This window comes from Rhipicephalus sanguineus, chromosome 8 (genome assembly GCF_013339695.2).
Source record: "Rhipicephalus sanguineus isolate Rsan-2018 chromosome 8, BIME_Rsan_1.4, whole genome shotgun sequence".
In the NCBI taxonomy this organism is placed as follows: Eukaryota; Metazoa; Arthropoda; class Arachnida; order Ixodida; family Ixodidae; genus Rhipicephalus; species Rhipicephalus sanguineus.
This window is the reverse complement of record NC_051183.1, coordinates 115,615,202-115,631,291: the sequence shown is the minus strand read 5'-3', so window position 1 is coordinate 115,631,291 and position 16,090 is coordinate 115,615,202. Positions and strand designations below refer to the sequence as shown.

Below are 16,090 nucleotides of genomic sequence, written 5' to 3'. Positions count from 1 at the left end.
TCTGGTATCACGCGGGGCACTGGTCACGCTGAGGGGACAGCCCTCGTTCATAATCTGCTTCGCATCTAAAAGCCAATTTGAATTGCTATAAATCGAATCCTGGCAAGGCCTACACGAACTTTGAAGCAATCATCCATGTAAGTGACCGGTTTAGTTTGACGGCCTATTTATACAGATGGCCAAGCTCTGCAGCAGATATTTGAAGGAACAACTGGGATTTGGCACTTAATGTACTCGTGGCCTGTGAGACACGAAGAACTGATACAGTGAATACCGAATTTCCTAATCTAAAAAGCGAAAATAAGAAAGGTCAATAAACCTGCTCTCGGGGCAGCAGGCAATAGACAATAAAACCATTAGGTGTACTAACACATAAGGCTGTCACTTTAGTCTGTAGCCATGCTATGCTGCTGTCATACAAGTGCGGCGGACACTTGCGCACAGCTGGCAATTTATCATTGTGTTTTTTCGCTTCGCTCGCTGGCAGTTGCACTGCAGTTCTTCGGCACGGACGAAATGAAGCAGAGAAACGAATAGTATTATTCGCATCGGGAAGCAGACATGGACGTCTCAACAAGCCAAACAACAGGTGCGCTTAAAGAGATAAGTTCAAGATTGTATGATTCGAGCAGATCTAAGCCGTTGCTGTCCAGCGCTGAGATAATATCTTATAAAGTTACCGCGCTGCAACCAGTTATTTTGATGATACACAGCCCCAAGCAACTACTCGGAATGTGGAAAGTGGCATGTCCGTAGGAATCACACTTGAGAATAACCGTCCTGTGACTTCAATTACAGGTCGTGTCCACATTGGGGCTCACGGTAAGGTAATAATTTAAATATTATGGTTGCGAATTTTCACTTCCTAATAGTCTACATGCCCGCAATCAATGGGTCACATATAAATAAAGGTTAAAAGATTCATCATCGTCCCGATCATAATAATCATCATTCTGCCTGTGGCCATATTTCTCGAGTGAACCGAGAGCGCAATTACAGCGTTACCAAGCAAGAAAGCACGGCACCTATACTGCCGTTCACCAGTGTGATCCTCCAGGAACGGACGCGCATGCTTTATAGTTATGTACCACCATAATGTGTGCTGGCTGGCGAAATTTCGTGACCACAGCAAACGCATGTCTATTTTTGCGATTCACATGTTATAGGTCTATGACACGATATCTTTTAATTTTTCTGAGTGATATCGCCACATCACATTATGAGTACCGGAGTGGGATGCATCTATCGTCATTGGGAAATGCAGGCACAAAAAGGCGCCTAGCCATTAATGATAACAATTTTACAAAATTCCATAAGCTCTGACAAGGGCCATCGAAATCTCACTGTGCTTACCCACTACCCATACAAAGCGTATATTGTGTATTGTGGCTGCTATATTAACAATGCTATGAATATGTGGAGTGAATGAATACATGTGTCCCGACGTTGCAACTTAGCAGGTGTGTCGATTTTCGGCCAAGGCGGCCGCACATCAATCAGGAAGAAATGCAAGAAGACCCGTCGGCATAGGGCAAAGCGTGCGTTAAAGGGACAATGACACGGTCTTCACAATTTGGTTCAAACAAATTGAACCCATATAGTGAGCCTTAGGATCATTAGCAGGCCTATTTATGGTCTGCGGTTAGTGCGTAATTTATTATGAAGCTTTAAACCTGTGAATCGCTGAAGCTCGATCCACCGGTGTATTTAGACGCCCGTGCCCATGGCACGTTGAATAGTTGTATGCGTAGAACAAAAATATGACTCAAGACTAGAGGACTGATGAAGACGGACGCTAAAGACGAGCGAAATGGTACAGTAAGCATTCTCATTTAGCTATCCAGTCAACGCCTGGATCCATGCATTATGGCCTTAACTTCTCCCCCGAAGGTACCACCACAATTTTCTTATTTATCTTACACCGCTGATCGTTCTCAGGTAGATTTAATTTCTACGCACGCTCCTTAGCGTTTGCATATTATCGACGTACTGGAGAATGAAATATGAGCGGCCCATTGCTAGGACGTATTGAAGATACATCTATCTTAGATACTATCTTAGATACTCTTTGGGTATCCTGTATCTGTATCGCGATACGTCCCGCAAGACGTGTATCAGTATTTGTATTTCCGATACACTGAAGAATATGATGTGTATCTTAAGATACAAGACACTGCAACACCGCGGTGCGAAACAATAAACGTTGGTGAACTCCGCTTCTCACGTTGATACTGCTGCCACTAAGCCAATAAAACAAAAGTCAGTGACATTACTTTATCTTTCCGCCAGAGTTTTCCAGAGAAGGCTGATGAGCTCTGAGCGTCCGTATTGATGGAGCAGAGTGACGTGGTGGCGCTCGCATCGTATCGAAAGACAAGCGCGCGAACATCGACGCCCAGCCGCCCTATTGCTTACTCGGTGTTCTTTTTTTCTTTTTAGTTCTGTCATAGCCACGACACTGGCTCTTATCCACTATCCTGTGCCGCGTGCTCCAATGCGTGCGGCGTCTTTCGCACAAATTCTGATGACGCTGTAGTGTCGCAATCGGAGTTTCTCACGCGTTGTTTCGTCATGAAGTCTGAAGAATACAAGAATGGGGTTGCATTGCGTCTTGAGGCTTTCACAGATCGGCGATTTGAAGAACCTCGTGCATGTAAGTTTAACTTACATGCAATGAGATATGCAAATAAGTTTCTAACAGCTGTAGCGCCACCAGCAGCAATGCTGGATCTAACAGAACGAGCATTCACCTAACAGAAGCTATCTTGGCGTACGACTTTTTTATTTATTCAATGAATTTTCAAAATCAAATTTTTATTGTTAGCACAAATTCTTTCTCAGCTGTCCGTCTTTTCCATCCCTTACATTACTTATGTCTCTGTGTGTTTTTTGGTCCACTTACTGCAATATGTCACTAACGAGCTGCCACGGTAAGGTCTGATTTATCCTTACTTTTAACTGTGTGCGTCCTTTCGGCTGGTGTTTGAATACTTATATTTCATTTGAGAGAGAAGGCATCTAGGAAAGGTAGGGAGGTTAACTAGACTATGCGTCCGGTTTGCTACCCTACACATGGGGAGGGGGAATAAGAGAGTAAAAGAGAGAGAGACAATGATAGACACATTTCACGTCACACACACAGTGCCGAGTTTCACAGGCGGTCGCTCAATGAAGTTGCTTTCAAGTACCGCAGGAGGGCTCGTGTGGCTTTCTGGGTTGAAGTGCTGCGTGACCAGGCTCCTAAGATCTTTCCTTCATTAAAGGGCCGATCATCGAGTCTACTCAAGGCACACTGGAGAGTCCGGCGATCTTCATCAAATTGGGGACAGTGGCACAAGAGATGTTCAATAGTCTCTACACTTGAGTTTACTGTCATGTCACTGCGATGTTGGGAACAAATATATCATAATGTGCTCGTGCCTGGGGTATACAGTATGGAGCACTGCACGGGCTCGGGCCTACCCGAAAAGCTGGGCCGGGCCGGGTAAAGTAGCTTTCACGGCGGGCCCGGGCCGGGCTCGGGCCTGAAGCTCCGGGCTTAGGGCCGGGCCCGGGTTTGAGGTGGCGGGCTCGGGTCGGGCCGGGCTTGGACTTTGCTCCGTTCTTAAACGGTCCCTAAAGTGAAAGATTGAATCGGTTTAGACCGATAGAGAATCCGAACGTCATTAATTTCGCCATCAATGAGTCTATTAATAAAGTAGACAATCAAGGTCAAAGTTCCATTTTGAAATTTCGCGCTGAAATCTTCGCACGTGACGTCATGGATTTTAAAGTGTATTCGTCGTATTTTGGGGACCTTGGCTCAACGAAATTTACAGAAACTTGGTATATCACTTCTGTTAAGGCTCCTCAGAGGTCAATGTACTTCATTTTTACCCACTATAAGCACTTAGTATGCATTGACGAATGCTCAAGGATTGTTGCGGCCAAGCCAGGAAGGGAGAATGCGCAAACCGTCATAGCACTACTGAACAGGGACATGTTTAAGGGACTGAAATGCATTGTATCTGACAATGGATCGGCATTTAGGAGCCAGGAACTTGCATTGACGAATGCTCAAGGATTGTTGCGGCCAAGCCAGGAAGGGAGAATGCGCAAACCGTCATAGCACTACTGAACAGGGACATGTTTAAGGGACTGAAATGCATTGTATCTGACAATGGATCGGCATTTAGGAGCCAGGAACTTGCATTGACGAATGCTCAAGGATTGTTGCGGCCAAGCCAGGAAGGGAGAATGCGCAAACCGTCATAGCCACACCTGAAGCATTCTCCCTTCCTGACCTCGACCTCGACGACCGCAGTCCCCCTAAAGTGTTTGCCGCAGCTGACGTCCACATCGCGCCTTTGTCCGCCGTCCTAGTGCCTGTGTTTTCGCCTGCTGCCACTAACTCTACTGTTTTGTTTCAACCATCTGTAACGAGTGCGCGTCACCGAACCTTCGTCCTCCCGTTTGCCGTCATCAAATTTTGCAATGGTTCTGCGGCACTTTACGCATGCAACGTCTCTGCTTGCCCGTCGCTCCTACTACGCGGCGAATGTCTGGGGAGCCTCACTACTTTTGCTGACATTTTCGACGATACAACGCTTGGAGACACGGCATCACTTCTGCCTTGTGCCATCACTTCTGCAACTGACACAGCTGATCCTATCGACGTATTCTGCAAAGCTGTCGATTCCCACCTTACGCCTGTGCAGCAGAAACAGCTTGTCCAACTCCTCCAGCGTTTTCGAGCCTCCTTCGACCACAACCAGCCTTCTTTGGGTCGAACGTCAGCAGTTTTCCACCGTATTGATACCGGTCAACATGCACCATTGCGACAGCGTCCATACCGTGTGTCATCTTCCGAACGTCGTGTCATTGATCAACAGGTAGACGATATGCTCAAGCGTGGAATAATCCAGCCGTCCAGCAGTCCCTGGGCCTCTCCAGTTGTGCTGGTGAAGAAAAAGGACGGATCCATCAGGTTCTGCGTGGACTACCGCCGTCTCAACCGTATCACGCGCAAGGATGTCTATCCTCTGCCGCGCATCGACGATGCCCTAGACTGCCTACAGGGAGCAGAATTCTTCTCTTCCTTAGATCTGCGCTCTGGCTACTGGCAGGTGCCCATGGCCGAGGCCGATCGCGAAAAAACGGCTTTTGTTACGCCCGACGGCCTTTACGAATTCACAGTCATGCCCTTCGGCCTCTGCAACGCGCCTGCTACTTTCGAGCGTATGATGGACACGATCCTTCGAGGCCTCAAATGGAATATTTGCCTTTGTTATTTAGACGACATTGTCATCTTTTCTACCGATTTCGCGTCCCATTTAACCCGCCTCGAGCAAGTTCTTGCTTGCCTCTCCGCTGCGGGACTGCAACTGAACCTGAAGAAGTGCCACTTCGCCGCTCGGCAGCTTACGATTCTAGGGCATGTGGTTTCGAAGGACGGTATTCTTCCCGACCCCACCACGCATTCTCCCTTCCTGGCTTGGCCGCAACAATCCTTGAGCATTCGTCAATGCAAGTTCCTGGCTCCTAAATGCCGATCCATTGTCAGATACAATGCATTTCAGTCCCTTAAACATGTCCCTGTTCAGTAGTGCTATGACGGTTTGCGCATTCTCCCTTCCTGGCTTGGCCGCAACAATCCTTGAGCATTCGTCAATGCAAGTTCCTGGCTCCTAAATGCCGATCCATTGTCAGATACAATGCATTTCAGTCCCTTAAACATGTCCCTGTTCGGTTTGCGCCCAGTAGATGCCGTCAGAATCTATGACGTCGCGGCGTTTGGTGCGTAAATTTCAAGTTGGCGTCGTTACTTGCATTTTCCTGCGAGTTTTCTCTCTTACCAAGAGTCTTGTCGCGGCGAGCGTGGTGCTTTTGGATTGGTAAAAGAGTAATTTACTGACAATAGAAAAATCGTTTTGTGCTTACATATAAGCCCCACATTTTATCTTGAAAAAACGCTTTTTCTATGTGGGGTAAGCTCTTTGGAGAAGTTTTATGAGGGATAAGTACTGAACTGATTGTTCTTCTTGCATATGAGCTACTTGATATATCTGAAACGGGCGAGCTAAAAGTAAATAGACCAGCCACTTATATGTAACATCTCGCTATGCCATGCTTTATTTGCTTTCGTTATTATTTTATTTCCCGAATGTTACTCTGTAATCGCAGAAATAAATGTAATATAATAAAATTATACTTATGAGATGTCATCGCAAGAGCGATCACAGAGGTACAAAGCGGGGAAACGTTGTTGAAAGTTAGAACCCCACTCTAAAACGAAAGGACTGCACGGAGTCTCTCTCCGTGCACATAGAATCCCTCTAAAGAAGGACTGCACATAGAATCCCTCTAAAGACACGTTCTTTTTTTGTGACTCTGTGACGGCTCCCAGTGGTCATGTGGCGCGAGATGGACATGCACAACGTGCTTTTTGGGGCCACATTGTTCATGTCTGAGCTTTCGTCTTGTTCCGCCATATCAGGGGTCTCAAACTCACCTCAGCTAACGGGCCGCATCCACGAAAATTTACTCCCGCAAGGACTAGGGCAATGACGAAGGTAGGAGCGTGGGAGGGGGGAGCAGGTTTTAAAACTACCGTCATTTCACAGCAGACCTTTCCCATGTCTCATATAGACCATTGCATCGGGCGAGGAGGACCGCACTGGCAACCAGCGCTTTCTTCCTTTCTGGCTCGTGCGCTTAGGCGCGGAGTGTGCGGGCTGGTGCGGGGATGAGTGGCGTTGTCGAACAATTTTTGCGTGTTTTAGGTTGACCTGCGGATTTTGTTCACTTTTATTGCGATGTCAGCCAGCGAAAGGTCATCGGGAAACCACTGTGCCGTTTTTGGTTGTTCTAACAACTATAAAAAGTAAACTGCTGCCAGAATAAGTATGCGACGTGCATCACCAAGCGCGGTGTATTTGCGGTTGTGTGCACTCTTCAACGTACATCGTTTGTGTTACGTTGCAGGTTATAAATTGGCAAGTGCGGCAATATATCCGGAATTCCCAGTGTTCCACGCAGTCAAATATCAATCGGATATGGCCAGATTTGCGAACAAACATAAGCGGTCAAGTACGGCCCTGTCCGGTAAAGTGCAGAACATCCAAGTACCACTCGAGTACCCACCTGAGTTGTTTTCGCTTCGTTGTATTATCATATTTTAATATGATGTGTTTTGTCTAACAATTAGCTTCGTAGCTCGGCTCAACACGGTGATCGTTGCAGCTGATGTATACCGGTATTAGCACGGACGAGAAATCTCTCACTTCGCAGCGGGGTAACCGCCATCATACATTTAATTTGTGCTCCGTACCAGCCTTGTAAAACCCGAACATTCTCTGAACGCTACATGAAAAGAATGTGGCGAGATCTCTGTCGTGAGGTCACAACTTCCGTAAGACAGCGGAGTGTATCGTATACGATGAGCCATATGAAAGCCGAATAGCAAAAAAAAAAAAAAAGTCTGTCACTTCGTGTGGAACAACTACCTCAGGAAGCCAAATTTTTACGTGGTCAAGAACAGTGTCCGACCAGTCGCGCAATGATATGCAACATTGTTAATTCTCTTCTACGCGCGACACAAAAACCACGTTGTTACGCTTGTCTAGTGTTTCTTCAACTGCCAGTTTTGCTGCTTAGCTTTGCGAACGACAGCAAGAATTTTGCAAAAACGGTACATCTGGTACATGAAGTTACAAAAAAAAAAAACGCGAATCACCTCCGATGCTGATCAAAGGCTCGAGCCCGGGAGCACTTCGTGCCTTACCGGCAGAACAAACTCCCTAACCATCTTCATCTTATCGCCGCCGAAATCCACTCAAGTATCACGACGCTTAAAAGAAAAAGAAGCGTGCCGGCATGTCAACATCAGCATCGTTTTTATATGTACCAGCACCTCCCCGTAAACAGCTCTAACTTCGTTCACACCGGTGGGCAATAAACGAGCGAGTAATAAGCGGTCACTTAAAAGTTGAGAAACAAGATAAGCAACTGTTCGCGAGCAACAAACAGATGCCGTCCGCGCCACGAAATCGAGACGGCGTGATCACGCACAACCGCATGTACGAGCGGTAGTCATGGAAAAAGAAACTAAAAAATTACAGTCCACGAAAAGAATTCATTGTATCTGCTAAGAGTGGCGGCACTTGCTTGCCCTGCTAGAACAGGTCGAAATATTTACGTGGTTTTCCAACAGACAGTGCGGAAAATATATGATATCGACCACTTGCGACACGTTCGCGTCGTCGTATATTAACATCATTGACCCTGAACGGATCAAACCGTTTCAAGACGTCTCACAGATTCATTTCCTACGTAGACCGCATCGCTTGATACGAAATTCAGTGCGCCGGAACGAAATAAACCGGCTGCAACTGCAGCCGCACGTATATCTTCCATACAAACGCGGAGCTTCGCACACGCCAGTGGGTTGCCAGACCAAGGACGGCGCCGCCCGCTAGGCAATATGGCGGCGCCCACGAAAAAAAGGTCTATACGTGATAATATCTGAAGGGGATTTGGCGGCAGGATTCCCACAACATATCGATACCCATTGTTGCAAAATAGTGCGGAACGGAGCAGCTTGGAGCGTGCCAGACTCTATCGAAGAAGAGGAAACCGAGGGACGTCGAGGGCACGTGCACGTGGTCGGCGCAGCAGTTCGCCTTTAGTATTGCCATTAAACGGACGTCTCTCTTTCACGTCTGGGGAACCAGTCATTTCGTATCACCAATAATGACTAAAATCTGGACGCCGATTCTGAAATATAGCTCCTGTTTCACGGTTATGTATCAACACACGGTGACCGCAGGAGCGCCTCACGAAAAATATCCTTTCGATCTGTGATGCCTGTGTATCTCAAGAACATACTTATAAAGAAAAAAAAAATAGGATCAAGGCAGTCATGTGCGGGCGGCGGGACGCTAGCGAGAGGTCCGCGAGCCGCGTGTTTGAGGCCCTATATAGTGCGCTATATAGTGCGAGAGCTATGAGATACTGCCGCAACAGCATTGGAATGTGCAGCAACAGAATAGGGCCATTAAACAAGGCGTGGGGTGAAGTATATTCGCTTGGCAAAATATCGGCTTGAAAACGGACAATGACAGATTTCGTGCCGGATGATGTCCCTTTACCTCGAACCATATGCATCTAATGAGTTAGCTTCGAGAAGCTTAGTCGCGCCTTTATTACCAAAGTCGAACGAACCCCGAAAATACATCTAAATTGCTTCGTCCACTTCCTGCCGGTCCTAACCGCGTAGTGCAATTGCCACCTTCTACCGGTACAACATCGCTGGGAAGGCATTAGCCATTATAATATGAGAAAAAAACGAGCACGGTGCAAACCGTGCATAACATGCACTGCTGAAAATTGCAAGGAGCAGCCCTCAAAGAGGAGGTTTATGGATGGCATTGAAGAGTGGCACGATGTTCGGGAACGAGAGAAGTGAAGGGATGAGCTACAAGCCATATTCATTCTACACAGCTCCACAAAGACATCCTAGATTTGCTCCAGTGGTGGAAGTTAAGAACAAGGACTGCCGACGCCTTCGCAATTGGCAAGGTAGATGTGGTGCGCCCGTGCGGCCAGCGCGAGCAGTGCAAAAAGCTTTAGCGCGGCAGGATATGTGATGCAACATAGCATGACGCGCTTAAAGCAGGAATATCTTGATACTTTGATTTTTCGCACAATATTATGTGAAGAAGTAAACTATAAAGTATGTCATAAGAAACTTATATACTGTATATACTAGCAGTGGTGTGGTGTATGAAAATAATGCTATGAGAAAGTTTTTTTTTTCTTCCTTTCGGCTGCTTATACGCATACACGTGGTGAACGCGGTTCCATACCTTTACCTAGATTAGTGCATTTGCAAAAACGGTCACAAATTTGGTTTTTTTTTTCTTCTGTTTCTCTTGCTGTGGCAAGGCGCTACAATGGTGAAAACAGGTGGTACATATCGAGAAGGGTGCACGATTGGCTTTGTGGTTACAGCATGCTATAAATTTCAATAGACTATAGTGCAATAAAAACAAAGTAAAGTGAGCGTTTTGTTCTCTGCCAGACTAATCTAGAACACATGCTCTGGCGGTGCTCCGTGTTACGTGGCGGCGAAGTCATCAAGCGGTCCAAATGGGAGGCTTCTATTACCAGCTCCGCGCTAGAACAGCTATATGGGCTGTCCAACGGGCTGCGACGCAGCAGAGAGACTCGGTCTTTCTGTTCCGATGTCTTAGCGGCCCGCAACGTGCTAGAGCACATTCCGATGGACCATAATAAAGTTTATCCATCCATCAATCCATCCTTTGTTGTTATTGCGCTCCCTATCAAAAGTCAACTCGTGCTGCAAATCACTTTCGTTGCTACATTATCTGCTACAAAACGCCCTTCATGATCCCCAGTGTATTTGCAGAAAAAATGGGTACGGTATACCACTGCCGAACAAACAATCATTGTATCCAATATGTCCGCTCAACTGTTTGCACCGTGAGCCCCTTTTTACCAGAAATTACCGTATGGTAAAGTATAATTATTAGCGAAACATACGCCAACAAAGCATAGATATTTGCCACTTAAAACACTTTGCTGTCGATTCTATGTTCGGGCAACACCACCTACAGAGATTACTGGGTCGGGCCTCAGTCGGGCCTGATCTGTGGTCGGGCCGGGCCGGGCCGGCTAGGCGAAATTTTTTCTCGGGTTCGGGCCGGGCCCGGGCATCATTTTGAGTCACCGGGCCGGGTTCGGGCGGGTAAATTTGAACGAGTTCCGGGCCCGGGCCGGGCCCGGGCCAGGAATTACGGCCCGTGCAGTGCTCTAATACAGTAACAAAAATTCTGCTTACTACTTAGTAAAATACCTAATTTAGTTTGCACTATAGTAACTTAAATTATTAGGAGCCACCTTAAAGATGTTAGCAAACGACTTCGGGAAAGATGGTAATACCAAATGCTCCGTTTTTCTCACGAGCATCCAAGCGAGCTGTTTTACGCTATTTTCCATAGTCACTGAACTTCCTATGGTCTCACCCTAAATGGTTAATTGTTATAGCTATTGGGGTTACCCGCGACTGTGGGCTAGTGGTTATGGTGCTTGAATGCTGACCCGAAGGTCACGGCAGAGGTATTTCGTTGGATCATGGAGACAAAATGCTAGAGGACCGTGTGCATAGGTTTCGGAACCCCAGGTGGTCGAAATGCCACCCCCCCCCATACGGCTTCTCTCATAACCATATCGAGGTTTTGGAACGTAAAACGCAGCAATTATTATTAGCTCTCAATTGGGGGTACCGCCTGCACCGTGTTTCTATATTTATTCACTGTGTTTGATACGGAACCGCTCTTCTATTTTACTTAGATATATTGGCTTCCCTAAAGGCTTCCTTAAAAGGCTTCCCTAAAGGCTTCTTACTCTTATTAATCACCAGGTATTCAGAGATATAAGTGGCAATATAGTGTGAATAACGGTGGTGTCCTGCGGCGCATTGTGTAACTTTACATAACGTCTAAGACGTTTCTGGGCAAGAAAAATTGTTAAAAGATTGTGCATTACTAAGTAACGCTTTACACCTGCAGATAAGTGAATATAAAGGTCATTCCAGTTTTATGTCTTCTACGTAAGCACGATGAGTCGCAATGAATGTCGCTAGCAGCGTTATTGCTGATGCACACCTGTCCGGTGATCTGGTACTGCGAAAGCCGTAATAGGTTTACGGCTAATGTAGAACTCCACAAGGGCATGTGCACTATCGTGCGGATGCTCTTGTGAAAGTTCTTGTGAAAGGATCAACGAATTGTACAGAAACCTGTCATGCTAAGCAGCTAAAGCAACGCCAATAAGTTGTTTCGGAATGAAACTAATATACCTTGAGCAAGGAATACAAAACCTTTGAGATACTGCCAGCCATTTCTTTCAAACGAAACAAAACTGGTTGCAGTTAATAAATTTTCAAGCGAACATTTTTGTGCATAGCCGTTTAGTGTTACATTATATAGATATATAATAACAAATTTGCGAATGTATAGAAGTATCTTAAGATACAATTGCAGTGTATCTTATCGGATACAATCAGTGTTGTGGTATCTTGTATCTGTACCTCAAATACTTCTTGCCTGAGTACCTTGTATCGTATTGCGATACAACTTCAAGGTATCTTTGCCCAGCCCTGGAGCGGCCTACGGCCCATCGGTCGCTATCCTTGCGGCACCTGGTGAGATATAGCTCAATCATGCAAAAGTGACGGCTTAAGGAAGAAAAATGGTGCTAAGGAGTGTAAGAACCCGTTAGCCTCAGCTGTCTTGATACAAGGCGCATCGCTTAACTTGTGGTGAATGATTCGATGTTATTTCCTTGAGGCCGTCGGGTCGCGGCTACTCTGCACCTCAGCAGCACACCTGTGGACTGGTTGACGTTGTAACGTGTAACCTGGTTTAGCCATGACATTTTAAAAGCAGTTTTACGGTGATTGGCCTCGAAGTCCACGACGCAGGGCCAACCATATACTCCTCTCAACCATAGAGACTTCTGTCGAATATTAACCTTTATATGTGATTGCACAAGGTATCGTCAAATAAATATCTGTCTTAAAGATAATTATTTGCAGCTGTCAAATGATTACTGGAAAACACTTGCGTAGCCTAGAAGCCGCTACCTAACAACTCTCGTTTCGCTTCCCACGCAGACTTTCTCTCGCCAACAGGGGACGCCCTGTTACGCTGGCACGAAAGGATCGTGCATTGGGTGCTTCGCCAGGGAGTCGTACCGCGACATGTTGCAATCGTCCCAGACGGCAACCGGCGCTTCGCTAGGAAAAACGGAATGAAACTGAGCAACGTTTACTGCACTTTGCTGGAAAAACTTATTTGGGTAAGCAACCTCAAGGAAGTGTTTTCACCGACTTTCCAGTAGTACGTGCTCATCTCGTCGACGAACTAGTTCGAGTATTGCTCAGCAGCCATGGAGCTGGTCAATTTGTCTTGTATCGCTGAGGACATGTCTCAACGCTCTCAAAAAATAGGCACATGCAGGCATTGCAGATGAACATGAGGAATGCCTAAATATGGCTGGACAATTTCAGTAAGAGAGCGCATATAGATGGATGTAGGGATGCATGTGTAGATTGCGTACGTTATTAACAGTGGATGTTACCATGTACACCAAGGACACACAGATAAAACACCCATTTTCTAAAATGCACATTGTAGTTTATGCATGGTACCGCATCCGTTCTTTTCATTAAGTAGCGTTTACGTCGTTCTGAAGGTGTGATCATTCTCGTTAAAAGTGCTTCTCCCCGTGAAACTAAGCCAGAATTACCGTAACACCGGCGACTCAGTTTAAATACTCACCCGCCTCGTATGCTGCGCTACAAAACGAGCTTTTTTTTCTCTGTTGTATATTGGGAGTTTTGGCTGGGAGACCATTCAGAGAAGATGCCATTGGAAAACGGCACCTCGGTGGCTCATTACTATAACAGTGCTACTTAACGAAGGGAGGCAGTTGAGCCGACGCGCACTGACCATTCCGTTTTTTTTTGTTAGATCTAGTTGCACAACTCATTCTAATCACGTATCCAAAACTACAATAATCTGAAGAAGTTGTTATCGTAGAGTAATTTTTTTTTCTTCTTATGTTCAAGATAACTTAAGCTGTCAGTATTTAATCCCGTATGTGCATGGTATTACTTACCCTTCTACCTTTCCTTAATTATATTCTTTTCAATTCTACAAAGCGCAGCCCTACAGTGCATTTCTTTGTGTTGCTTCATGTGTAGTCGCTCATGTGTTTCTACAGATCTGGCCCCGTCTCGTAGCGCTGGGCGTCACCGAAATGACAAGCTTTCTGATCAGCACCCGTAACTTCAGCCGCGACAATACGGAAGTCGTTGCTGTGGTGGATGGACTGGAGAACTTCTTCACGAAAACCTTGCACTCCTTGTAAGTCTTCGCGCATTTGGCACGTTGTGGTGAGGGAACCGTTGAGGCAACCTGAACGTGCCATGTCTCATTTAGTACTTTTCCTTTCTGATTCAATGCCAGGAATCGAAAGACTGCAGAGTCGCGAATGCATCAGACTTGATATATCGTGCAAATGTTTTTTCTTGCCGCTTCCGAGTTAAAACTGGAAATCATAAATTCTATACGCGAAATAATATGTCAGAAATCATACCATAATGGACATAAATACCCTCAGGGGTTATGCTGTGATACGCAGCGTTGCCTAAACTCGAGTTTAGGCAACGGCTGCTTTTACACTCAGCCAGCAAATCGATCTGCGTTGTATTTAACAGCATTGCTTGTCCGTGTTAGCCATAGCAACATAAACGTTCAGGAAAGCTAAGTTGTGCTGGACACAGCAATTCAATCACATGGCATAGCTGCAGAGAAGTACACCTGTCTCTGTGAGTGAAATACTGCATGACCATTTTTTTATTTTGCCGCCAGAGAAACATGTGTTCAGTGGCACCAACACTCAACCACGCGGCATCTCATAGCGTGCAGGCAAGCCAGTAAGCATAGACGGTCAATGCGCGTTCGTTACACGAAAACATGCTCGGCAATTGAAACGCACAGAATTTCTATGCTTCATTTCGTTACACTTGTGGAGTAGCTTACAAGTGTTCAGCGGCAGACATGTTATAAGAACGTACATTAAAATGAATAGAGAAGAAATGAAAACGTGCTCTTTGTGGTAAGACGCACTGGACGAATTATTTCGTTCATATGCGCTTTGAATACATATTTCGGTGGCAGTGAGAGTGTTCAGCAATTGTAAATCATGTAGCTTTGGGAAAATAATTATCAGGAATAATGTGGCGGACAGCGCATACTTTTTCTCTTCTTATAATTGATAGTGTAAACCGTAAAATTACCAAAGTTACCAAAGTTTATGCGTGTAAATGCTGTAGGTTCAAAGTAAGTAGTAGCGACTTCGTGGATGATTGAATTAACTATGTGCTTTAATTACCCTTTTATATTTATATAGCACATAGGGGAAGCAAAAGGACCTTGATATTGTCCATTTGGTGAGCATCATGTATATTAAACGCGCTAAAAGCCACTCTGATCTCCTGAATATTGGGCAGCCTTATTTGATTTTAGTGATAGCATAAGTGGCTCAGATAAACACTTTATCATCATTATCATCACCATCAGCCTCAATTATGTTCACTGCAGTATGAGAAACCACCGCGAAAGATATCCAATTTACCTGAGCTGCACGAGCTTATCCCAGTTTATGCTTCCAATTTCGTAATTTTACCACCGCGCCTGGCTCTCTGACTCCCTCCTGTACGTTTCCCATCCCTCGGTATTTAGGCGCTCTAATTTACCATCGAATATTTTCTCACCGCGTTGTGCGGTCAGCCTATGTTCATTTGCTTTTTTTGATATGTACTTGGGCATTGGCTATCCGTCTTTGTTGTCTGATCCCCGCTGCTATCTTCCTAACTCGTATAGTTACGCCAATAGTTTTCTTTTGCATTGCGCCCTGTTGCTTCTTCTTTACTTCCCTTGTGATCGTTCAAGTCCTTGCCCCATGTCTTAGTACTCGCATTATGAAATGGTTGTTCCCTTTTCGTTTTGGCACCAACACTATACTCCAGCTCACAAGCTGGTTGCAGCACTGTGGAAGCTACGAGGCTGCTTAACCAATAGGAATAGCGAACACCCCTCACGATGTCCTCACCGGCGCCGCGTCGTCTGTTCGGCGTCACCATAGCGTCTGTGCTCTGACCGTTGCGCAGTAACAGCAGAGCTGCAAAAAATGATGGCTGATCCCTCCGTCATAGGAATCGGTATAACACGAAAGTGAAACGTGTCATCACAGAAGTAGTTGATTGTTCATAGTGCATTGTGAGGACTTGTACAATGTCTGCTGTTTGGCACATATAGCACCGCTTGATGTGGACGCACTCACTTGTGGCACATCTTACCGACGACTAACGCCCATGACCATGATTTAAAACTTGCGGTTGCTGAAGTTCTTAACATATACGTGGACACCGCATATGGGTGAACCTCGCGCAAAGATGGCATCAACACGCTCATAATAAACACTGATTATAGTGCCTAGAACACTGATACTCGTTATGCAC

At 45.8% G+C, this 16,090-nt stretch overlaps 1 protein-coding gene across 1 annotated transcript in view; it reads left to right on the top strand.

Annotated features, from left to right (window-relative positions):
- The first annotated feature begins 499 nt into the window (after nucleotides 1-499).
- LOC119402945 (dehydrodolichyl diphosphate synthase complex subunit DHDDS-like) overlaps nucleotides 500-16,090 on the top strand; it is a 31,219-nt gene continuing 15,628 nt past the window's right edge. The window contains exons 1-3 of the mRNA XM_037669969.2: nucleotides 500-589; nucleotides 12,677-12,861; nucleotides 13,789-13,931. Coding sequence (XP_037525897.1) covers nucleotides 562-589; nucleotides 12,677-12,861; nucleotides 13,789-13,931 — 356 coding nt within the window. The 5' untranslated portion in view covers nucleotides 500-561. The remainder of the gene's footprint in view (nucleotides 590-12,676; nucleotides 12,862-13,788; nucleotides 13,932-16,090) is intronic.